This window comes from Python bivittatus, unplaced genomic scaffold (genome assembly GCF_059951505.1).
Source record: "Python bivittatus isolate LINGU-HERP-01145 unplaced genomic scaffold, Pbiv_v1 ctg000020_np1212, whole genome shotgun sequence".
Classification (NCBI taxonomy): domain Eukaryota; kingdom Metazoa; phylum Chordata; class Lepidosauria; order Squamata; family Pythonidae; genus Python; species Python bivittatus.
In genome coordinates, this window is record NW_028277030.1 from 44,279,313 (window position 1) to 44,304,485 (window position 25,173).

Below are 25,173 nucleotides of genomic sequence, written 5' to 3' on the forward strand. Positions count from 1 at the left end.
ATGGTATAGATTTCTACAGGATGCTTCTCCGCAATTCTCTGGGCTCTGTTTGGAAGTGCTTTGCTGTTGCTTTCTTTCGAATGCCGTAAGTAAATATTAGGGGAAAAAAGATGTCTCACTGAGGTTTGCTTCTGAGCGTTGGGTACAGAAAAAGACAGCTATGCCGTCAGTTACATTTAAACCTATCAGTTTGTGCGGTGTTCCTTGCAATTTCTGTTGGCTGTTTTTTAAAAAGATCTTGATAATAAAAATAGGTGCTTCAGGTATAAGATGACTTGGCTTATTCCAAAATTGCCACCCTTCAGAATTATTGAAATACAATCCCCATCACCCCTAATAGGGTAGCTATTATAGGTTGTGGATTATGTGAGATATAGTTAACTCTGGAGTACTGAATGAAAGTAGTCTGATACAACAGTGGGCAGTGAGCCAAGAAAGTAGACGGATGTACAGAATACTGTAGATTGCCTGCCAAGAACTAGAAGCATGGATAGCATTTTGGAGAGTGCCTTTCCCTTGCATTTCCCCTATGGTGCACAGTGACTCTATTCTGTCCTGCTTTCCGCAATTTCTGTTGAATGCTATATCAGTTCTGCTGCTGTTACAGTTAATCATCAAAGATAAAATAGGTTTTCTTTTTTAGCTTGCAAGAATTTTGAAAAAGTATTGTGGGGACTCTCAAACAGTTCTAGTGAAGGATGTTTCCTATCACAAAATGAACCTCGGAGACCCTCCCCAGAGTGGATAGGGGGAAAGTTTGGGCTTTTTTTTTTTTTTTTTTCCGTGGTGGCTTGGAGTCTAAATGAGAACTCTACTCCATGCAGATACTTAACCATTTCATCCTCTTAAAACTATGGGAACCCCATTTCAGAATGGACCCTGGCACTTTTAGAGTGCAGCTTTCAAAGAGCCACATAAATCTTTGTGAGACCCTCAAGCTAACAGAAGGTGTGCACCTCTGCAGTAAATAACAGTTTGCTATTAAATATTTTGTTGTTCATTTGAGGGAAGCATTGTGGGTCTCAACAGCTGGAGTTTAGCAGAGGATAGAAAGGCATAAGATGAATGTGATCTGCAGCATTTAGAGATAATTATTGAAATTGTAAAGATAAATGCAATTGCACACCACTAAATTTATCTTTTTATTTTCATGGTTTTCCAATTAGCATAAATTTATAAATAGAAAACCCTGCCTTAATCAAAATGTTGTCATCTACCAAAGTCTCCACAAAATCTAAAAGGGGAAATTTCAAGTCAGACAAATTGGTTGTCATCCCATAAGGAAGTTGTAGGCTATGATTAACTTCTGCTGGCTGATCTTTTCTATGTTTATTGATAAATTCCCCTTCATTTCATTGGAATTTACAGTCACCTGTATAGCTAGCAGGCCATTTCATATCTTATCTTGCATAAATACCATCTTAGGTATGTACTGTACTTATCATTCAGATGTAGCAATATATTCGAGGAGCAAAATCTTCCGGGTTATGTCCACACTTTATAGAAAACCCAAATTATGTAATGCATAAGGAAATACTTTATCATCTATATCAGTGATGGTGAACCTAAGACACACATGACAAAGGTGACACGGCACATTTTGGGTGACACGCCAGCATTCACCAACATCCAACAACTATTCTCCCTGTTTGAGTTACCAAAGAAACTGAGTTTGTTTTACTCGTATTTCATTTTTGTGATTATTTGACGTTTCTTTATATAATACATAGTACCACACATGATTGGACTGTATTTTTTTAAATAAATGAATACATAAAGAATTGTTTCTCTTTTGTTCATGGCGTGTGTGTGTGGGGGGGGGGAGAGATGCCAGCGGAGTCAAGTTAGGCATTTTCTGAATTTTTGACAAGCTGAGCCCAAAAGGTTCACCATCACTGATCTATATAGTACTAGTTCTTGGTGTGTGGGGGTGCCTTCCAGTCAGTGTTAACTCCTGGTGACTGCTTGGACAAGTCCCTGCAGTTTTCTTGGCAAGATTTTCAGAATTGGCTTACCCTTGCCTCCTTAGGGCTGAGAGAGTGACTGGCCCAAGGTCACCCAGCTGGCTTTCGTGCCTAAAGCGGGGACTCACAGTCTCCCAGATTCTAGCCTGATGCCTAACTACTACAACAACCTGGATCTCTACTAATTCTCTAGCCTCATTCAAATGTCTGCTTTCAGATTATTTTTCCAGCCTCCATTTTTGCTCATCATGATTCCTTTTCCTCTTCTCAATATTTTATAAAATATAAATATTTCATCATGATTAAATTTAGGGTCCAGATCCTTCACAAATACCCTTTCATGAAATCACACATTTGGTTCATGATAAAGTCCAGACTGATAACAGTGGTAGAAACTAGTTTTGAAGCTCAGCAGATGCCCTGCCCTGCTGTCCCTTTTGTAATTCTGAAGAATGTCATCCTGAATGATAACACAGCATTTCAATGGCATATGGATTGGACACCCAAAGATGAGTCACCAATAGAAGCGAATATATGTAGCTCAGGGTTGAACTGTGGAGTCCTTGGGGTTCTCTGAGCCAAGGACTCCAAAGATGAGTAAGGCACATCCTTGTCACCCAGTCGCTCCTTTCAAAAGTTGACCAAGGAGTGAGGGACATGCAGGAGTGGCACAGGAGAAACTAGGAAGGGAAAACTAACAAAATACCTGTACATATACAATTTAGGTTCATATGCAAAGGATTTTGGATGCGGGCCTCCACCATTCAACTTATTCTGGAACTGAAATTCCTGCTACAGACAAACAAGGCCAGTGTGCAACTAATTGAAAACTGTCAAAATAACACAAAGATAGAAGGAGTTGGCTGATAATTTGCTGCCTAAACCTACACAAATTTAGGCTTAGGTACACCAAACTTTGAAAAGATTGCAATTAATCTCTCCATCTGATTAGTTAAACTGATCTCAATTAACATAGCATAATTTTTTTATCAGTATGAATGTTTAATAAAAATTTTGATAATTGCTTTCTGTTCTAACTCCAGGGCTACAATTGGGACACCGTGGTATTGTTGCACACCTATGAAAATTTATTTGGTATAGTGCAATAAAAAGGAAACTTTGGCACAAGAATATATAACAGCACACATGTAAGCATTGTTTAATAGACATTGGTATACAATATTTAAAAACAATCCTAAAAGTCAAATACAGTTTCAAGGCTTTGGTTTGTTGGTAATTATTTTTATATTAAATCATAGCACAGTGCAAAGATCTATAATACTATCTTATAAAGCAGTCTTCAGGGCAATTCAGTCACACAGTCACATTATGGCTGGGAACATCTGTGACAAGTTTTCTTAAAAAGGTGCCTTTATTGAGGTCAAGTCAATATCTTTATAAACACTTACAGAAAATATTCAAACTGGCACCTGGCAATTTTGACAGTGTATTCTACAAAATTAATGTGCTATGGACAAGGAAGTCAGAAGATCTGGCAAAATAAAATCCTGCATTACAAAGTGTATTATAAAAATAAATTATGTAGGAAACACCAAACAAAATCAGACAAATGCCAATTGGTTTGGACGCTTTGCAAAATACGTGTTTTTCCTTTCTTACCATCTAGTTTTAAAAAACAGCAAACACAGTTTCTTAAGAAATAAAAGTTGCACATGCACACACAGAAAAATCAAAATCCAACGGAAGCAGTAAAATATACTTCCACGAGTGATCAGTAGCATGGAAGATCAGAATTATAGAGGTGGAACTTTCACAGTGATCCAACCCAGAGGAGTGGAGAAGAAGTGCACAAGAATAACACGGAGTTGATGTGGCTTCTCATCTTGCATTTATGCGCACCTGACGAATGATGATGCTCTCTAATGGGGAAAAGCATAGTAAAGCAATAGCTGTTACCATGGAAAACATGAATGTTTATGAGGAACCATACTGCTTATTTTTTTTCATCCCATCATTATATTATAGATGCTTCAAAGTGACATTTGAAACTACCCAAGATTGCTAGAGTAGAACCTGGAGCACTCCAGAAAATATTTGTCCCTCATGTTCAGACACAGAAAAGGGATAATTCATTCCACTTGTTTAGAACAGAGCATCTTCATAGAAGACAATCAAGCCTTGTTTTTCCCTATCACCTGAACAATCAACAAGGTGAGGAAAACTTTATGGGGAAAGGGAGAACCACACGTGTCTTTCACATTCCTAACTTTGGCCTGTGCAAATTACTTGTGCTTCATATAATTTGTATTATGTGGACTTCCCATTTCTTCTTTGAGTCTTTATCCCATATACTTAGGAAACTGGGAGGGGGCATAGTTATTAAGACCCTCTAAATATAGGCAGTGCATCCAAGGTACTGGATAATGACCAAAATAATTACAATTCAAATAAATATTTGAATACATACATACATAAAGAGTGAATGCTTTTGTTTTCAACATTTTTTTTAGGAAAAAAAATCTAAAACTTAGCTTCTTTTAAAGAATGAAACATTATCTATCATCGTTGGCCCTGAAAGCAAATTATAATAATTTAAAATAGTACTGTGCTTCAGTTTGGCTCAAAACTATAATGTGGTGCAGAAGAGAGCAATTCAGGGTAGACTTAACCTCAGTCAAAGTAGAATTCATCCTAAGCCTATGGAGCTTCAGAAGGATTTCTTTTAAAAACAAAACAAAACTTCTTCTCACATAAAATGGCTTGTAGGGGATGGAGTTGGAGTACTGGATTCAGTGATGATTCGGTCAGTTCTACTGACTGACCTGCAATCAGATCACCATCAGTTGTCCTAATGGCAGCTTCTTAGATGAGTAGCATATTCAAGAAGGATGGTGGCAAAAAGACAGAAAGCGAGGTCTGTTTCCTTTTTACTTACAGTCATGCTGGAGTGATCAAGGATGGGCAGGGTAAAGTAGGTCTCATTCAAAACTGGCTCCCTAAGGAATACTGGGAGCTTTGGTAAAATTGCCTGAGCAAACTGCCTGAGGAAAAAAAAAAAAAGAAAAAAAAAAAAGGACAGGGTGAATTGACAGGTCACACTAAACTCAGTCAATGGATTGTGGTCCAGCTTGGAAGATGATAAGCTTGCTGTTGCCTGAAAAGATGGCCAGGAGAATATCCAAGTGGGGCTTTGGAAGAAGAATCTCACCCCTTCCATCCCTGTCTAGAAATATGGAGCTAGGAGGTCTGTACAGTCTATGGTGAGGGCGGCAGGTTAAAAAAGTGTCTTTTTTTCACCATATTTACACAATGTTGCCCTTGAAAAACTCTAGACATGGAAGGAGGTGGCTGGGCTCTGACCACTTTCTCAGTGAAATAAGAGAAATGGATTCCTTCTAGGAATCTGGCCATGAAACTAATTCTTGTCCAGTTCTTATTTAAAACTTCAATTTGAGCAATAGAAAAGAAAATTACAGTATTAGCCTCTCACTGGAGGCAGAAACTCTCTTTCCATTATAAATGGCATTTGATGATGAAGTTAAAGAAAGCATTTGTGTACTTTAAAAGGACTATGTTTTTCATCTTATATATCACCATATTTTTTTACTCTGAGACCTCACCAATACCATAAGAAAAAAAGTATCCCCTTTCTTTCTTTAAGGATTTTCAGTTTTGGGTTTATTTATCCTATTTTTGCTTATACAGCATATATATTTGTATGCTTCAGACTGAGCTGTTAGGATCCAGTAAAAGGAATGGATAAAATACATTAGACAAAATATTAAGGTGCAGAGACATCAAACTGACAACAAACGTACTTATTGTCAAGGTCATAGTTTCCCAGTTTTAACATATGGCTGTGAAAGCTGAATCATCAGAAAACCTGAACAAAGAAAAATGTATGCCTTTGAATAGCAGTGCTAGAGAAAGTTATTGAGAATTGCTTGAACACCAAGAAGGACAAATTATTCCATCTTACATGAAGTAAAACAAAGTGGATCATTGGAAGCATTAATAATGAAGCTGAAACTTAGATATCTTGGACATATAATATGAAGACAAGAATCATTGGAGAAGACCCCAAGGCTTGGAAAAAGCAAAGGCAATTGAAAAAGAGACCAACAGAAGACAAGATGGCTACAAGCTATCACCAATGACGCAAGCATGAGCTTCCAAGAATTCAAAGAACCAGTTATGACAGACAATCCTTGTGTCTGTGGGGTCATGAAGAATCAGAAGAATCTGAATGATAGCACAACAAGGAGTGAGGAAATTACAGTTAATTTGGCCCATGGATTGTGGGGCAAACTCAGTATAGTTAACTGTGCCTTTCTTTGAAAATTCTGGAAGGAGACTGAGTCTAATTCTTTATAAATGTCAAATGCAGTTGACATGAAGTTTATCATTTTCATAGTGATATATAAATGGTATTACACTATCATTGCTTTTTTTAAGATGGGGGTTCCTTTCATAATCTTGTTATCAAATCCAATAATTCTGTGTTAATTTTTCGTATATTAAATGTTTACTAGTGCAAAGATTCTCATACTTGCAAAGCAGTAAATGGTGATTATAGGGATGAGCCAATATACGTTATTATTATGGTTGGTCGCACAGTCAGCCAGATGTTTAGACTGGATTTGGCATTTTTATCCACCTATCTAGTCCTTCCCAAGAATCTGGGATAGGCAGATGTTATTGTTTGATGGTGTTAAAGATATCGTTGCAGGATATAAGCTGTTCCAGATAAAGCTGTAAATAATAATAATTATTATTTATGATTGCTCTCTGTTCCAGTTTAGGGATAGGTAAACCAAGTTTTGGAATTTTTCAAATGTATGGTTTGCAGAAGTGCCTCTTATGGGAAAAAGCTGATTAAATTAAATGCTGGTTAAATCAAAGTGAAATCAATAAATCCTGAGGTCAAATTTTAAAACCTATTCTACGACATTGCCACTAGATGGCAGTACTCTAACTTGACTCAAAAAGCAACCAATTCTCATTATACTTACTTGGAAGTATGATCCAAAGAAATTCATGAAGTTTACTGTCAGGTCACTATTCTGACTATTTTAAAAAGTAAAACTTGAAATTTATACCCATATTTGCTTTTTATAACTAATGTGATGGCGGTCTTTTAGCACATGGCTATTTGGTACCCCAAATATCAACTCTGAATATCCCAACCATATAAAAACATACTGATTAAATTAAATCATAGTAACTCAAAGTTACATTTCTTTCCTTAAATAATTTTCTGCAGAGCCATAGTTTACAGATTTCTCATCTGCCACTTCTGTGTTTGAACAACTTTAAAGACTCTTTCCTACAAATGCCCCACTGGAGTGTATCACATTTTGTAACTTCCAGAAGGTTAATATAATTAAATCCAAACACACTTCTGTTTGTTCTTGCATTCTTGGTTGATACTTTCCAACCTAGAAGTTCTTAATCATAATATACACAAAATTCCTAAAGCTGAACCTTGTCCAAGTAGTAAGATAGTTTTAACATGAAGTCAACTTTTATAATCACAAAATATTAGCTCAAGCTTTTGTAAAAGTTCAGTAAAGATTAAAGGAATTACACTGATTTGGGGGGGAAAAAATAACCCTCTGTGAAAATAAGCCCCAAAAGATGATCTCACTGCCAGGAAATGACAGTTTCGATCATGCTCACAAATGTCAGCAGCTAATATGCAATAAAAGCACATAAGAGCCTTCTAAAGCCACTGTTACTATAGTAGCTGGTGCTATAAGCCAGTTAAAACATGGTGGGGGGGGGTAGCTTACAGTGCAAATGTGGCAACTTATACTGTTATCAGAATGACCTCAAACCCAAATTAATTTTGAGAAGATATCTAAACTAGCAAATAATGCATTTAGTCCCCCGTCAAACCATATCTTGGGAAACCACCTGTTATTTTAGTGCTATTAAGGCATTATATGAAGAGCAATAGCTGAAGAAATGATCTAGGGTCTTACACTGCAGAACGTTAAGAATTGATTGGACAATAGCTGCCATCAATGGATGTTACACAGAGCCTATATTTCTAGCAAGATTTTTGTTTGCTCCAAAGATCCTTGAATCTAAGGGCCGGTACATATAACTCTAAGTTCGGGAGAAAGATTATGTGCTAGTTTTGTATTCAGGGAAGTATTCTGGGATAGCAGGCACAAGCTTCTTATTACTGCTAGTCTGCCCCTGTTGGTAGATTTTATTCTAAATTAAATCATGCGGTTCTCCCTTTCAAAGCTAAAGCATAGCTTTATTTTATCTGCCAAGCAACATAAAAAGCTATGGAAGAATCAATCTACCAAACCAATTAATGATTGCTGGTGAGTTGCAAAATCATAGTAAAATGGGTTCAATCTTTTTTCAATACTAAATGAAAATACTGAAAACATATCAACAAGGCCTGATTTGGTACTTCACCGATATCCCTTATTTCCATTCAAAACAAATTCACCCTTTATTTCACATGGTTATCAGGAATAAGAATCTATAGATTCAGCAGATGCAAGGGACAGAACTGCTATCTCAACAATGTATTAAAGCATACCTTTCCTTGGCTCATATAAATGAATAGCTGCCATTGGTTCCTATGGTCAGAGCATAGCCTTGTAATTGAAAATTTAATTCATCTTTTGCCCTAGCACTGGGTAGCCTGGTCTTTACCAAAAATCCCATGAGGTATAATAGGTTTGATAAAAATGAATATATTAATTCATCACATTTATATTCAGACAATTTCTTTTCTAAACCACATTCATTTTAGACTCTTCCTATCATTAGGGAATGTGGCACATGGCACAGATACAACCAAGGCTGGTTACATCTTCTCTATTGTACTAAAGATCGCTAGATAGCTTTTAATCCTACATGCATACTTATGGCTTTATCTCCTACTTTCCCCACAACAACAGTTGGGATTTATGCTTAAGGGAGGATTAGAACTTGTTCTGGTTCCTGGTTTCTAGCCCAGCACCTTAGCCACTATAGCAAACTGACTCAATATTATGTGAAAGTCTCAATTGACCACAGCCATGATGGGCAATTGAAATCAATATCAATGGGCCCACCTGGTGATGACCATGGCATATGAAAGTTTACAACTTGGAATATAAAAAGAGTAAATTAACAAATGAAAGGCAAGAAAGAAAAATAGATATGTTGCGTATCTGTGAAACTAAGAGAAAGGGGTAATATATCTAAATGAAGATAGTTGGACAAAAGTATAAGAAATGCTTGTGGTGACAGAAGGGTGTTGGCTGGAGATAAGAACATGTATGCAAATGATGCCATGCTGTGGACTGAGAACCCAAATGATTTGCAGGAAATGTTAGTCAGATTATATGATGCAAAATGTACTATGGATTTCCAGATTAATGAATGAAATACTAAGGTAGTTGTGCTTGATGGAGAAAATGGAGTGAATTATTGCAAGTAATACCTAAATGGTATTCATCTAGAGTAAGTAAATGAATGTGTACCTTGGTAGAATGCTTCCTAAATTGGGGAAATGGAGACAGATATTTGAAGATGTGTAAATATGGCTGAACGGTAATAAGTAGTATGTGGTCTGCTCTGAGGAATGAATGTTTGTTGAAAGAAGCTAAATTCTTCTACCTAAGTCGTTATATGGAAATGAGGGTTTTGCAGGAAAGGAGAAATTTAAAAATAAGTTGAATGTAATGGATACGATGTGCTTAATAAGCATGTGGGGGTGCTGAATGAATGTGAATTTAATACAAAAACAAGTGAGCAGTATGGAAGAAGTATGATGAGATGGTTTGGTCACCCACAGAAAATGAAAAAGGACCGAATTGCAAAACAAATATGTGAAGAAAAAGTGAATGGGTTAAGAGGAAAAGAACAACTAATAACGTTGTGGTTGGAGTTGATAAGATCCTCAAAAAGAAAGAGGTGAGAAATTTAAACAAGCGGTGCATGGATGTGGTGGAAGCAAGGTGACGTACAGAGAATGCTATTGGTGTTAACTAAATATAATTATATCTCTTTTTCTTTTTTCCTCCTTTCTTGTGTCTTTAGTTCCTTTTGCTTATTATTTCTCATTCCTTTTCTGTACTTTGTATACTGTTCCTTATCCCAAAAGAGAATACTGTGATGTGCATGTATGTATCATTTTACACTATATTTCCAACTACAAGAAGCTGGGGGCTGGGAACCAGGACAGGAAAAGAATTTGTTGTATGCTGCTTATTTAAGCAGGGAAAATCCATAGGAGCTGTGTTTGTTGTTGTTGTTTTAAATCACAACTTGTGAATCTAAGAGACTGACATGAAGAATTCAGATGCATTTGCAGATAAGGTTGCCTGTGAAATCTATTCAAGAGCCCCACATTCAGATGAGGGGAGGGCACAAACAGTTGTGAGAGAACAGCCTGCCTCCAAGCCCCTCAGAACTCCAGTAATGCTCACAGAAATGCAGAAATTGTAAAGCTCAAAATAGGGTTGGCTGTCCAAAGAAGACAGTGTTGTTGGAACAGAGTGGCACAGCACAGGGCACAAATGCCACATGTGCAGGAACCCTTCACCAGAGTAGCAAGGTATTATGGGAATTGGAAGTTCAATTAATCAGGCATCAGGCACTAAGCTGGAGGACAGTGAGATATCAAATTCAGAGTAAACTAAAATATCAATATCTCATCTTACTTAAAAAATTGCACTCTCATCATGATCTATGATATTTTGAGATCTCAGTATAGTTTGAGGAAAGAACTGCTTGTTTAAGTTCTTGCTGCTCTTAACTAATATGTTATTCATCTGGAATTTGAAATATCTGAAAACATTTCAGTACATAAATCCTCTAGTGATGAAGAAAATGTAGCTATCTTCCATAACTTCTTTCCAATTCGTGGTTTCTAACTATAGAAGACTTATCACTTATGGCACCATTTCAGTTATGACTCATTTGTTTATTCATATTTTACTTACAACCACTGATGGATGGCTATCTCTGTTTTATAGGCTTTCTCAAACAACTACATCTCTTCCCTTCAGAAGCTCTCACTATAGCCTTCTAATGAACAAATTCATTCTGTTTTAGCCAATATGACCATTTCATTTTTAAATTATGCATTGATTCCATGAAGATTCTTTTTTATTACCCTTCCTTCCAGTCCAGAATCTTAAGGAATCTGTTGCTGAATTTGAACAGATCATCCAATTGGAGGGGAGGAAAGGAAGGAAGGAATTTTGTATCAAGGTCCTTTCCACCAAATCTAGAAGTCTTTATTCCATTAGTTTGCTTTTAAGAAAGCTTCCGTCATAATTGAAGTCAGCACATCGTATAGAGATTTCTACTTTTAAAACATGCTTTCAAAAACAAGAGCAAAGCACTTCAAAAAATTCAATACAGACAGAAGACACACAGTCAAGAAGACAATGTCCAATCTACTCCTGTCATGGATTCAGGCCTTGACTCTGATTCAGAATGCCTTGTATTTAATCAGGTCAATACTCCAGTTTGTTTCAGAATCTTGTCAAGAGTGAGATATATAAAACACTATATAAAATTGTTATTGTTTTACTACCTAATTGATTTGTAATTCGTTGACATGATTGAGAATTTTAATGATCCTTCAGTTGAGCCTCACTTAACAAGGAGGAAAATTCTACAAGATTAAAGGCCAGTTCTTCAGTTCTTTGCCAAACTACTAATTCTCTAGCTGGGGTATTTCCATATTGCCAGTTTCTATCTGAGAAACATCAGAACTGAGGGAACAAACAATATGCCTTCTTTAATGAGCTGCAATTCAACAGTCAACTCCATTATTTCTCTGGCAAACTACTCATTTAGATGCCCTGAGAGCATCAAATGAGTATATAATGCACAAAAAAGTGATTATAAGAAAATAATCTCATAATTAAGAGGGAGAGTAGATGTTTGAAAATGTTAATCAGTAGCTCAATTTTAGAAGTGGCTGAACAAGGTTGACCTATGAGTTTTTAACTCAACTGAGGGGAAAAGAAGGGATTACTATATTCAGTAGGTAAGACATGCATGCATTAGTTGATGTGACAGCTTCAGCAGGTGTCCTTAGTACATGCAAACACTAAAAACCACACCGACGGGGCTTATTTCCATGGTAGCAGTAAAACCTGCACAACATACCCCCGAGATACTGCCCTCAGCCCTTCCCCCCACCAAGGGAGGCAGAGCTACTGGCTGAAGACTTCTTCAGTTCTATTTTCATAGACTGAGTCTCGGCACGAGGCTCGAATTTGGTCTGATTTCCTGATCCAGGGGCCGGCACTATTGGCTTCCCAGCTTTCATACCTTTAGATACAGGGATTCGGGTGGGTGTAGGTCTCTGGGATGACCCATCCTGTCCTGTCTGCAAGACAAAGAAGGAAAGAGGGGAAAAGCCACAATGTTAGACTTTTTATGCATTATTAATTTTATGCATTATTAATTTGTACACACAAACACACACATACATGTACACAAACAGACCCACACACTTATTATCAGCCGAGTGGCTTCGGTTGATCAATCCACTGCAGGACGGAGGCCTCTTCACTGAAGGTTATGGACTATAATCTAACATATTGGTCCAGTGCAGGTTGGTGGGTATGTTTTTCAACTTCCCTCGCAGTCTAGGGCTGGGCCAAAATCAACAGTCAGCTTCTTTGCCTACAGGAAGACTAGCATCTGGGACACATGCTCCTAGCTCAGCATCTTAATCACTATACTACCCTGGCTCTCCATATACACCTATACATACAGATACACACACACACACACAACTATTGCTTCTTATCTAGAAAGCATTTAAGACACATTTTCCATAATAAATATAGTTGGGGACTCAGTTTCCATAGATAAATATACTGTAGCTGGGGACTCAGTCCAAGAGCAATCTAACTCCTTTCAGCAAGCTGATGGAGTCTAGTATAGATTATGCAAAGGTTGGCAAGATGGCCTGTGTCAGTCCCACAAATGGCATTTGCACACTCACCCACCCATTGGAATTAAAATTTTAAAAATTCCAAATGTAACGAGATTCCGGGAAATGTGGGGAGATATTAGCCCTTTGAGGTAGGCCAGGTCATGAAACAAATACCACAAAAACTACTGGAACTCTATTGTTGTAGGGTATAATAACAGAATCTTGAAAGCCTGAAAAGGTTTCCTTCTGCCCCTCTTACAGTATACCAAAGAGAATCAAGGCAGGGTTATCTTGAGTTTCTCTCTCACCCTGTCTCCTTTGCCAGGGTTAAGTTGATGTGTATTTAACTGTTCTTGCATTCTTTCTTCAAGGTGATCTCCGTATTCCTATATAGAAGGGAAGTTAGGCTAATACACAAGACCACAGTGTCAGGACTTAAAAAGGTTATTAATTCGTGGACTAAAGCAGCATTTAGTGCAGTATTCCCCAACCTGGTACCCTTCTGATGTAATGGGATTGCAACTCCCAGAATTCCCTGCTAGTATGGCCAAAACTGCTTTGGCAGTTCATCTGGAAGATGCCAGATTGGAGAAGTACTTTGGTGACTTTTCTCAAAACTTTGGTATTCCTATTATGATCTAACTCCTTTTAGAATATCTGAAATCAGTGAGGTCTATCTAAGCTGCAGACATATCTATTATATACCACTTTGTCTGATAAAGCTTTGCCTAAAAAATAGAAGCCTGATGAAATGTAGATCAGTTGTATCAGAGATCATCAGTACCCACCAAAGGGTGCTACAATTCCCAGGAATCCCTGGGGAAAGAGGAAAGACCATTGGAGGATAGCTATGTCCTTAAAGCTGATCATGTCCATTCATTAGAACTGGTAGTGGGACCATTACATCTACACAGCACATTCGTTTTACCCAACAAGTAGTTTGTAGCAATTTGCAAACTTGTTAGGAAGGCAGATATAATCTTAACCGTATTTACATTCACAATATATGATTCACTGCAAAGTAACCTTCATTAAACTTACACTCCTCAAGTATCAATAATCCAAACTCCTACAATTTGAGTACAGCCATGATTGTGGGAACAACAGATAAGCCTTTGCAAAGAAACTTAACTGGTTGTTTCAGAGACCAAGCATAAACTATTTGTTTGAATATACAATTAGGACTTTGTAGAAACTTAAAATGTCAACTGTCTTTTCAACTTCCCCATTCCAGACTGGAAAAATAAATTAATAAAAAGAACAAAACTACCTTTACAAGCTTTCAAGCATCATCATAAAAGAGATACTCAGAACTGATATTGAAACATTTAAAACAATAACAATCATCACAATAACAATAATAACCTGCTATATTTCTACTGGTAATATAAGTATAACTATTAATAAGTTAATTCATTATGGAATCAAGCAGTTTGGAAAGCTTGCCTAAGTTTCATTAACCTGAACCTCCCTTGTCAGATATCTGAATGGTTATTCTCAGTAGGAAGATTTAAAAGAAAGACATTGGTCAGCCCTCCAATCAAAATAACAGACAAAAAAGGAAGTGTTGCTGATGCTAATTAATGCTCTAGAGCAAACTCTCCTAAAAAGCAAGTGCAGGATCTTTCTGGCAGCTTAATCATGAATAGCTACAGTTCAGCAACTTCTCTCCCTGAGCACTCTGGCTGGCCAAGATCAAAGATTCTTCTGTTTCTGGTCTGGGAGGATGCAATGCAGGTAGTTCTCAAGTTACAACAGTAATTGGCCTGGAATTTCCATCACTAAGTGATGTGGTCATAAAGCACAATGTCATGTGACCACATCGCCTAGCCACGGCAATCCCGGCAATCCCCATTGCCGTCATTAACCAAATTCCACTGGTTGTTAGCCGAGAACCCAACCCAATCCAAGCCATTCCTGGCTTGGTCCTTCCCAGCCCCAAGCCTCGATTCTTCCAAGGTAAGGGACTGCCTCCCCTTCAATTCCCCCCAACCACCTATTCTCCCCCATCTCTGCCCTTTTGGCCACCCTGCTCCCTGCCTTGCAGGGCAGCAAGCAGCCGCAGAACCGCGTGGCTCTGGGGCTGCTTGTCACACTGCAGCTCAAGGGCTTCTTGGCTGGGGCTGCAAGAAGTCTCTGAGCTGCAGTGCAGTGCAAAGCCACAGCTGCCCTGGAACCTCAGCCACCCCAGGAAGCTGCAGCTGCCCCATCCTAACCCAGCAGTGCGGCGCAAAGCCGCAGTCATCCTGGGAAGCTGCAGCCGCCCCAGCCCAGTCCCAGCCATAGTCACCCTTGCCACCCTGCACTCCAAAGCCCCTGCCGCCCTGCACTCCACCACCCCAGCTGCCCTTCGCGGTCTTCTTGCTCCCACTGCTGACAAGGCGTGACTGCCTTGGCCATTTGCAAGGTGGCTGCTGGTGACATGAGGCCATCTTCCCCAGGTCTTGTGAGGAAACCACCATGCACAACCTGGGGAAGAAAGCCTAGTGTGGCTAGCAGCTGCTTCACAAAGGGCCAGGGCGGTCACACCTTGTCAGCATCAGGAGCAAGAAGATGGCAAAGGTCAACTAGGGCAGCAGGGGCCACAAAGTGTAGGGGACCAAAAGAGCATAGATGGGGGGGGGAGATAGGCAGGTGGGGGGAATTGAAGCATCCCTGCAGTCATAAGTGTGGGCGGGCTGCCAAGTACCTGAATTTTGACCATGTGACCACAGGGGCGCTTCAACGGCCATAACTTTGGGGAACAGTCATAAGTCCCTTTGTTTAGTGCTGCCATAACTTCAGACAGTCACTGAATGTATGGTCATTAGGCAAGGACTACCTGTAGCTGTAAAACAGGGCTGGAAAACTCAGGCTTGGGAATGTCAGCTATGTAGGATCCTTATTCTAAGCTTAGTCAACCTCACAGGATTGTTGGAAGGCTAAAACACTATTCTTGGCTTCTTTCCATCTGAATGCCCTAACTTTCTGCCATTCTAGGAGAAAAGGGGCATTAGGATGATACAAACATATGAATTTACTCTCTGTAGGGCAGGGCAGGGCAGGGCTGGCAACCTTCACCCATGGGCTACTGGTAGTTCCCAGCCTCCCCAGAAGAGATGAAAATCCAATCATCCCTTCTAAACCAACTGAGGAAGGAATCCAACTTCCCACTTCCAAATAATGGGAATTAATCAAAAGGGCTGACAGCACTTCCAACCCTTCCTCTGCCTCAACTTCAAGGCAGAGAGGGCTCTGTCTGTACTGAGTGCCCATGGAGAGAGAGATGGAAGGAGGAACAAAGAACCCCTCCTTTGTACTTGTCTTCTGCTGTCAGGTCTCCAACTTGAGATCCAGGAGCAAAGGAGACATTCTCCCCAGGAAGGGGCAGGAGCAGCATGGGGAGTAAAGGAAGGAAAGTGAGTCTTTTCCATGCTAGTTCTCCTGGCACCCAAAGCACTAGCTTGTCTCCCCAGAGTGGCAGCTGAACAGTCCTTTTCCCACCTTCCTCCAGGGGAAAGGAAATGGGGTGGAAGTGGCACTTCTCACCCTGACAGTAAGGCTGCCCATGGGTGCTGGCAGAAGAGGGCAGCTTCACCTCCAGGCTGCTAGGAATGGAACTGCAGGTCTGTTGCCCTGCAGGGAACTTTTTTATACATGCATATAAATGAGCATACGTATGCACACCTGTGATAGGTGGAGCTGCAGCAAAGGTGGGGTAGTTGTATCATGGGAGTGCCACTTCCCCTCCTCATACACCTCCCAAACCTCCCCACAGTGCACGGTGCACTGAACTCACTAGGGCCACATATCAGCAATCTATTAATATAGTGAAGATGTGTGTCAAAGTGACAACTCTACCTATCTACTGGAAGACCACTGGGCACCTATGTAAAAGACTGCCTGTTGCTCAGCAGCACTTTACATGCAGAGGATGGCAGGCAGCTAAATGACGGGGAAAGTGCCAACATACCCTTGTAGTCAGTCATACCTTCCATTGTACCTTCCATGGGAGAAGTGGGTCTTTTCCATCCTTCTTTCTCCCATTACCCTTGGCTCCCATGGATGGCAGGAGAAAAGTGGGGAAGATTCTTTGCTGTCAAATCTCCAATTCCGCAGAGATCAGAGAACTGACCACAAAATACTACATCCTCCCTTTCTCCCCTACTTGGGGGGAAGTTAGCTGCTTAGAGTCAAGAGAATGAGTATGGCTTGTGCCAGTAGAAGTGAAAAAATGCCACTTTTGCAATGGAGCAAGGAAAGGCAACAGCAGGCTGAGGATGGGCTGAAGATCTTGTATGTCCAGGTCTTCAAGAAATGTGTCATTCTTGTGCAGGGGCAAACAGGATGCGCTGACAAGCCCCAAGGCTTACAGAGAATAACTGGGGAAACTAGTATGCTTAGCTTTGAGAAAAGACAATGGGGAAAGGGATGGGGGGAGATACTGTGGCATTCTTCAAGTATCAAAATTGGTACTGCACCAAAGAAGGTTAAGACATGCTTGTATCATCCTAGAAGCAAGACAGTGAATCATGATCTTAAATTACAGGAAGGAAGATTGTGGCTGAACATTACAGTATATTTCCTAACAATAAGATTGGTTTGAAGGTGGCTCCACCATTAGTTATGTTCAAGTATGGTTGGACAGCCTTCAGTCAGAGACACTATGATTTGGACTGAATGAACACCTCCATAATTCCTGTCCCTGTTGGCTGAGGCTAATGTTCAACAATATCTGAAGGCTATAAGCTCTCCACCCCTGTAATAAATGATTTGATTTCCTAGCTCAGAACAATATGAATCTATGTAACTTTAAACTTAGCATGACTTACAGTGGTACCTCGAGTCATGAATGCTTCTGTTCATGAACAATTCGGTTCATGAACAGCACCATTTGCAAAATTTTGCTTCCGTTCACGAACTCTGCATCGGGTGACGAACAGGATCCGCGGCCATTTTCCCTGCTGTGACACATGGTCGTGGCTTCCTGTAGGGAGGGGGACTCTCCCTCCAAACAATAACCGCCTCCCCACCCGCCTTCCTGTCCTCCACGCCAGAAGTCGCCTCAAGCAAGGTTAGCGTTCTCTCTCTTCATACTGTACTGTACTGTACTTTGTTTCATATTTTTGTGGTTTAAAAAAAAATACATATGGTTCAGAACAGATTAACCATATTTACATTGAACCTTATGGGAAAATTTGATTCGGTTGGTGACCAAAATCAGTTGGCGACCAAATTCGTAGGGGTCAGAACGGATTAACCGTATTTACATTGAACCTTATGGGAAAATTTGATTCGGGTCGCGACCAATTCGGGTCGTGACCAGAGTTGCGGAACGAATTAAGTTCATGACCCAAGGGACCACTGTACTGACTTACTGCTCTAATATCTGTATATAGACTCTCTCCTCGTTTAGTCTGTTCTTATAACCAAACCAAGAGACAATACAAGAACTGCTTTATGGTTGCACCATTCTAGACTCATATTTTCCAGAATATCAATCTAGTTCTTATTCTTGACTGCATACTTAGATTTCATCATATTATTTCAGTATCCCATGTAGGAAAAGGAATGTGAAGACAGGTGGAATATATGAATTGGAGGGAGGGATCTTATTTCACTTGAGTTTTTGGTTAATTACCTAACAGAATCCCAAGACTGCAATCTAATATACAGTTACCTGAGATCAAGATTGCAATAGTACTCATGTTTAAGAGTAACTCAATCATAACAGAATCATCCTGATTAGACATAGTGGGATTTCCATGTAGGACTAAGCAGCATTAGTTCTCCTTTCACATATATTCATGGGGAAAGAAAATCATGTCTCACTTGCCTTTTGAAGGATACAAATTTATAAAATGATACAGATGACAATTTAAAATATGGAGAATAAATAACTGGGGGGGGGGGACAGATTGGACTCCAACCTATCTTAGAGAGATATCGCCCTCATTTTATAACTCAAAGACACAATGAGAAATATATTTTTAAAGTTTTGGATGCTGACTTGTATTCAATAGCTAGTTTTTAAATGAGGTAGGTTTTTTTTAGTTTGAATACTCAAGGAACTCTTTAAAAAGTTAGGAGATGCTTCCCTTCTCCTGTTCTGATATATAATAGTAGAAGGAAAGGAGGGTAGAGAGACCAAAGACAAATCATTTCTATAACATTTGAACCAAGCAAGAAAATCCCTGATTTAGGGAGTTTAAGGATGGATCCACATTTTGCACATCAAAATCCCTAACTCTGCTTATAGGGTAAGATTGATTGAAACAGGGACACACAATATTTGAAGGGCTGGGGATATAATTCAGCTTTCCACCCTTCCAGAGGGTTGCAGGAAGCTGGATGGAGATAAAATATAAGGGTCTTAAACAAGCAAATAAAAAAAAATCCCACTCCTACCCTTACAATTCTTTTCCATGGTTTAAAAACAGCCCCCAATCACGATTTTGTAATTTTTTATCCTGCCTTTATTATTTTTATAAATAACCCAAGGCAGCAAACATACCTAATCCTCCTTTCTCCTCCTATTTTCCCCACAACAACCACCTTCTGAGGTGAGTTGGGCTGAGAGAGAGGGACCGGCCCAAAGTCACCCAGCTGGCTTTCGTGCTAAAGGCAGGCTTAGAACTCACCATCTCCTGGTTTCTAACCTGGTACCAGACCAAACTGGCTCTATCTGGGGACTGACTGAGGGCCATTTTTCTGGTTTGGGAAGTTAAGGGTAAGGACAGGAATATGTTGTCTTCCAGAGGCCTCCTCTCCTATTTCTATGATTAAACACCCCAAAACATCCCCCAAAGGAGGGCAAAATCAATTCCCAAACCAATGAATTCAGGGCATTTGGAGACTCGGGATTAGTGGCTTAAAGGTGAGAATTTTGAAAAACAAATCCAAAGCATTACAACTGACACTGGAGTAATCAGGGGCCACAAATGAGGTGCTGGAGGAAGGGTGTATGCAGCCCATGGGCCACAAATTGACCACTCCTGCTCTCCTACCACCTTTCTCTACATTGTGCAGATGCACAAATAGCCAACAGAGTCTGGAATGCTTACCACTGATTGTGTTCCTCGTGTGGATGATGTAGTAACTGGAGTAATAGTAATGGTGCTGGTCACTTTGCTTGCTCCAGATCTTGAGGATACATTATTCCTGGGGGACCGAAGAACAGTCCCTGTCATATCCTCCTTTTCTGCCACTACATTCATAGGCCTGACAGTAATTACAGGACTCATTCCTTCTTGAGCAGTGCTAGGTGAACGTTTAAACTGAGTACCTAAGTGGATATGAATTTTGTTGTCCTCAGTCGTTATGATGCTTGTATTTGGACTATATTGTCGGACTGGAGTTGGGACAGTTTGTTTCTCTGGTGTCACTCTAAACACAGCCCTCCCCATGGTCATGTCCTGTGACTCAGGGGATACAGTAATTTCTGTGGGTGCTGCAGAGGTAGATAAGGTCATGATCTGAATTGGGGACATGGGCCTTTCCATGAATGGAGACATCTCACTCTCTACAGATTTCTCTCTGGAGAAAGTAGTTAGAGTCACTGGTGACATTGCTCTCTCTGGACCCACTGGGCTCTCACCACTTTTCCCTTTTTGGGACATGACATTAGGAGAAGGAATTATGGTGATCCTTGGTTTTTGATTTCCTAAGGTAGGAATAACAGTGGTACTTGAGAAGAAATCTTCAGCTGTTGGGCTAGTAATTTCTAAAGTTGCTGTACTGTTTTCATGATCTGGTGTTACCCGAATATGAAGAGGCTGCCCCTGCTTTGGAGAAAGAACCACTTCCCCAGGACGTTCGGGGCTGGTTTGAACTCTGGCTCCTTTGTCTTGAGTTGGCTGACAACTGTTGTCTCTTTTTTTCATCCAGGGAATCCAAGATTTTCTCATTGTAAGCTCATTTGCAGCTGGGGGATACCTGTTAAGCACAGATGACCTCTCACTGGGTTTCTTGAGCCCAACCTGCCGAAGGTTGCTCATGATGTGGTTCTCCTCCTGGAAGGATTTCCTAATGAACACAGCAGGTGTCTCTTCTTCTGCCATTTCACCATTCATCATATCAGTTTGTACTCCAGTAGATGTAACAGGTACATCAACCATCCTTCTGCCATTCATGCTGGGTCTCAGGACACGACTATAGCGTTTAGACAGCTCAAGTTCTTTTGTCAAATTCAGCACCTCCTGTCCCATAGCTTTGTTTTTACTTTCTTCTTCCAGAAACCTTTGCTGGAGGACTGAATAATCTACTTGGAGCTGGGAAAGCTGGTCTTCTTTGTTCATCAGCTCATGAATTTTTTCTTTAAGAGCCAGTACTTCTGCTGTCAAGTCTCTGTTTTTAGCTTCTTCCACCCGAAATCTTTGTCTCAGCTCAGCCTCTTGACTCACTGCCTCTCCCTTCTCTATTGCTTTATTTTTAGCAATCTGGAGCTTCATTTCTTCCAGCTGTTGGGAAAGAAGATTAGCTTTGTCCTGCTCAGTCCTAAATTTTTGCTCCAGCTGATCATATTCATCCTCAGTTTTCATCAAATCTCCCTCAACCACTTCTAACTGCTTAAGACGATTTTTTAGCTTTTCGATTTCAACTGTTAGTTCTTTGATCTTGTTATCCTCTTGTCCAGAAACCCCTGGTCCTTTTCTAACACGACCTCTGGCAATTTCTCTTTCAACCTCCTCTATGCCATCAATTCTTTTCTTTAATAGATCCACTGTACAGTTTAGCTGCAAAGATTTCTCCTCTTCATTTTTTAGCTTGTTAATTAACTCATCCTTTTCCTTGGTCAAATTGGACACTTCTTCCTCCATTTCAGATTTCAGCTTCAAAAGTTTTTTACTTTCATCTATTAGCTTTTCAGTCACTTCCATAACTTTGCCTTGCTCCACCTTAAAGTTCCTATTCAGGCTTTCCACTTTCCTCTCTTCCTGCTTTATTTTATCCGCCATGTTTTTTCTTTCATCCACCAGCATGACAGTAAAAGACTTCAGCTTCATCAGGTCATCTTTTAGGATCAATTCTGCCTTTTCCAACTTGGTTTCTGAAGCCTCTAAGTCTTTTACCCGAATCTTCACTACTTCCAACTCATTGATCAGGTCTTTAGTTAAACTCTTTTCTTTCTCCAAGTTCAAACGCAGCTGGGTACATTCTGATTTGCTTCTGCTGAAAGCGTCTTCTAGCTTCTCAAGTTCTGACATCCTCTTCTGCAGTTTGTCCACTTCAAGCCTCAATTCCTTACTCTGGTGTTCCTCCTCTTGCAATTTCTTTTTCAGCTCTTTGCACTGAGATTCTGTTTTGGTGATCTCCTCATCTTTGCCTTCCATTTCAAGCACACGCTTGCGAAGGTTTTCCACCTCAGCCATTAAGCTGGAGTTCCCACATTCCCCTTTGGCTATTTTGTGCCTCAACTCCTGAAGCTCCTCTTCAGTCTTTTGAAGACTTTTATTGGTTTCTTCCAGCTCCTCAATTCTGTTGGTTAAACCCACTAGCTTAAGCCTGAGCTGCTTATTGTGTGATTCTTGACTGGTAAATTTAGCAGTCATCTCCTCATGCTCTTGAGAATATGAGGCTGTCCTGTACTCAAGTTCAGCCTCCAGCTTTATTAATTTCTGCCCATCTTCTTTTGCTTTGGAATTTAGGACCTTAAACTTTTCTTCTTCTTCTTTCAATTTCTGGGTGAGATTTTGTATTTTCTGAGTCTGCTGATCAAGTTGCTCAATGTGCAGCTGCCGTTCATCCACCAGCATAAGTGCAAACGACTTCAGTTTAACAAGTTCTTCTCTTAGCTTACTGAGGCGCTTTGCATGTTCTTTGTCCTTGCGAGCCTGGTAGATTTTTTCCTGTTCAAGAAGTTTCTTTAATCTGAGAGAAGAGACAGAGAGAGAGAATGCATTCAGTGTTGTAAGGTCTTTTTAAAAAAAGTTAATTCTTACTTCCTAACAAACTATTGCAAACTATTAAACAACATGCTAACCCATAGAATGTTCCTTGGTTTTGGCTTAGAATAAAATGAGAATCCAGCCATTGTGGTTGCTTAACTACAGTTTAGGATTTAGCAAGCTATGTGAAGCAAGTCAGTTCTGCAGTGACCTATCTCAAACCCTGTCTTTCTGAGAAGGTTTTGCAGAAGGCAGTGGGGCTTCAGTTACTGAGGGTACTAGAAGCAACAGATTTTCTGAGCCCTTTTCTGGGTTCAGGTCTGGGCATGGGACAGAAATAGCATTGATTGCTCTGGTGGAAGATCCTTCTTGGGACCTCAAGGGAAGGAATGTGATCCTCCTGGCCCTATTTGACTCTTAGCAGGGTTCCATACCACTGACATGGCAGGGGTCCCCAAACTCTTCAACTCATCAACCTCTTCATGAAATTTCAGATTGTTCATTGACCCCAAACATTTATTATATGAAAATAATGTAATACATACTACTTTAACTAGTAGTACTATGATTAAAACAGCAGCAGCAGCAATGGATAGTCCCATCAACCCTTGGGAGTTGATATTGGTCACTTTGGGGAACCCTGGACTATGGTATCCTTCTGGACGTTCTGTTAGGATTAGGTTTTTGAGATACTGTTTTGCAGCAGTTCCACTCCTTCCAAAGTGGGCAGTTCTAGTCAGTGCGCGTGGGAGACGAACCACTGTAAGTTCCACAGGGCTCAGTCTTCTTCCTTCATGCTGTGAAATATTAATACAAAACCACTGCAGGAGGTCATGTTTTGGCTTAGGATGAGGTAACTGATCTGCTAATGATTTTTAGGGCTGTTCCTTGCGACTGCACTAATGTGCATTCCTCCAGTCCCCGACTCAGCAGAAAAATATCCTGGCATAATTTTTCTGGTATAAGCTCCTGGCTGTCCCCCACTCATGCCTGTTAGCTGGAGTTTTTTGGGACAGAGGTTTACCAGTCTTTCAGAAAACTGGTAGACAGTTTAACTATTCTTCTTGTCATTTGGGCCAGAAGGGAAAATTGGTAGAAGTCTTGTTAGTTACTTAGTTTTCCCCCCAGTTTCCCAATATTCAAAATCAATAAGTGATGCAAGGAGTGGCAATGCCAGGAGTGACTGGTCACGGTTGGGAACCCTCAGAGATATCCCATGGAGTATGAAAAGTGGCATCAGAATAGGCAAAATGACACTGTCTCCCTCCCTCCCTTTTAAAAACAGTAGAAAGCATGGTCATGAAGAACCTCTTGTTGGTAGAAGCAATAGAAAACGCTGATATCCTCATTTGAGACAGAACAAGCAATACAGCTCTTTCTCAGTTTAAAGAAACTGGTAGATGATTGATAGACAGACAGACAGACAGACACATGTGCATACATACAGAGGCCTACCAGTCTTTTGAAAGAGCACTGAACATGTGCTTTATATCAGGTCTAGTGATTTCCCAGAAGACTGGAATGCCCATATATAAGGAGCAGGTGTAATTCTGATAAATAGTTAAAAGCCAATACAAAAACAAAAACAGAGATTAAACAGAAGATTGAACAGAGGAACTCTGGCGATGAATGCTAATAAGACTAACATAAAAATGGAGCAAATGAGAAACAAGATGAAGAAAATCTATACATTCTCAAGATTTATAGTAACACCAAACATAACTCTTTTACTGTTCAGAAATACAGTTTGTAAAAATTGAAAAAATGTAGAATATGGATGGAAGGAGAGTGAAATGCTTGCTTACAGAGAATCATAAGCTAGAAGCAAATCAAAGTACTGTACAGTATTTCTTTTAAGAGACAGAATATTATATTGCAAATTGTTAATTTTTGTTCCCCTTAGTCACTTAAGCTGAAATGTTGTCTATAAACAGTTGCTCAGTGTAAATCATTGTATGCCTCTCAATACTGGTTGCTGAGGAACAGCAACAGAAAAAGACTTGCCTTCATGTCCTTGTGTGAACTTCTCAGAAGTATGGGGTCAGCTCCTAAAAGATACTGGATAACACAGATCTTTCATGTGAGCCAACATGGTCCTTCTTACATTCTGAAGTTAGTCAGGTGCAGTTGTGTTGGGCCAACTTCTGGTGATTCTATGAGCAAATGCCTGGTAACAATCTGTATCTCTCCAAAGGGTATTTCAGTGATCTCTCTGACCTTGCCTTATCCATTGTTTTTCCCTTCTACTTCCTTCAATCTTTCAAGCACAGTTGTTTTTTCTAATCCATCATCCACTTACAACACATGCCCGAAGTATGACAGTTTCTGTTTGATGATCATCATCTCTAGGGTGTGGTCATTTACAGTATATGATCCAGGACTAACTGGTTCATCTTGCAGTTCCTGGCAACTTTAGCAACCTTTTTCACATCCCTAACTCAAAAGGATCTATCCTTTTTTCCCCTCT

General features: G+C 40.0%; 1 protein-coding gene across 3 annotated transcripts in view; it reads right to left on the reverse strand.

Annotated features, from left to right (window-relative positions):
• Positions 1-3,097: 3,097 nt before the first annotated feature.
• FILIP1 (filamin A interacting protein 1) overlaps positions 3,098-25,173 on the reverse strand; it is an 87,863-nt gene continuing 65,787 nt past the window's right edge. The window contains exons 5-8 of one of the 3 annotated variants that reach the window (XM_007426956.4): positions 19,884-22,689; positions 12,228-12,285; positions 4,861-4,966; positions 3,098-3,844 (exon numbers count right to left, since the gene is read on the reverse strand). In XM_007426956.4, the coding sequence (XP_007427018.1) occupies positions 4,908-4,966; positions 12,228-12,285; positions 19,884-22,689 (2,923 nt within the window). In that variant the 3' untranslated portion in view covers positions 3,098-3,844; positions 4,861-4,907. Of the gene's footprint in view, positions 3,845-4,860; positions 4,967-12,062; positions 12,286-19,883; positions 22,690-25,173 lie in introns of all 3 variants that reach the window. The other 2 variants (XM_025165893.2, XM_007426957.4) reach the window with 2 other exon arrangements.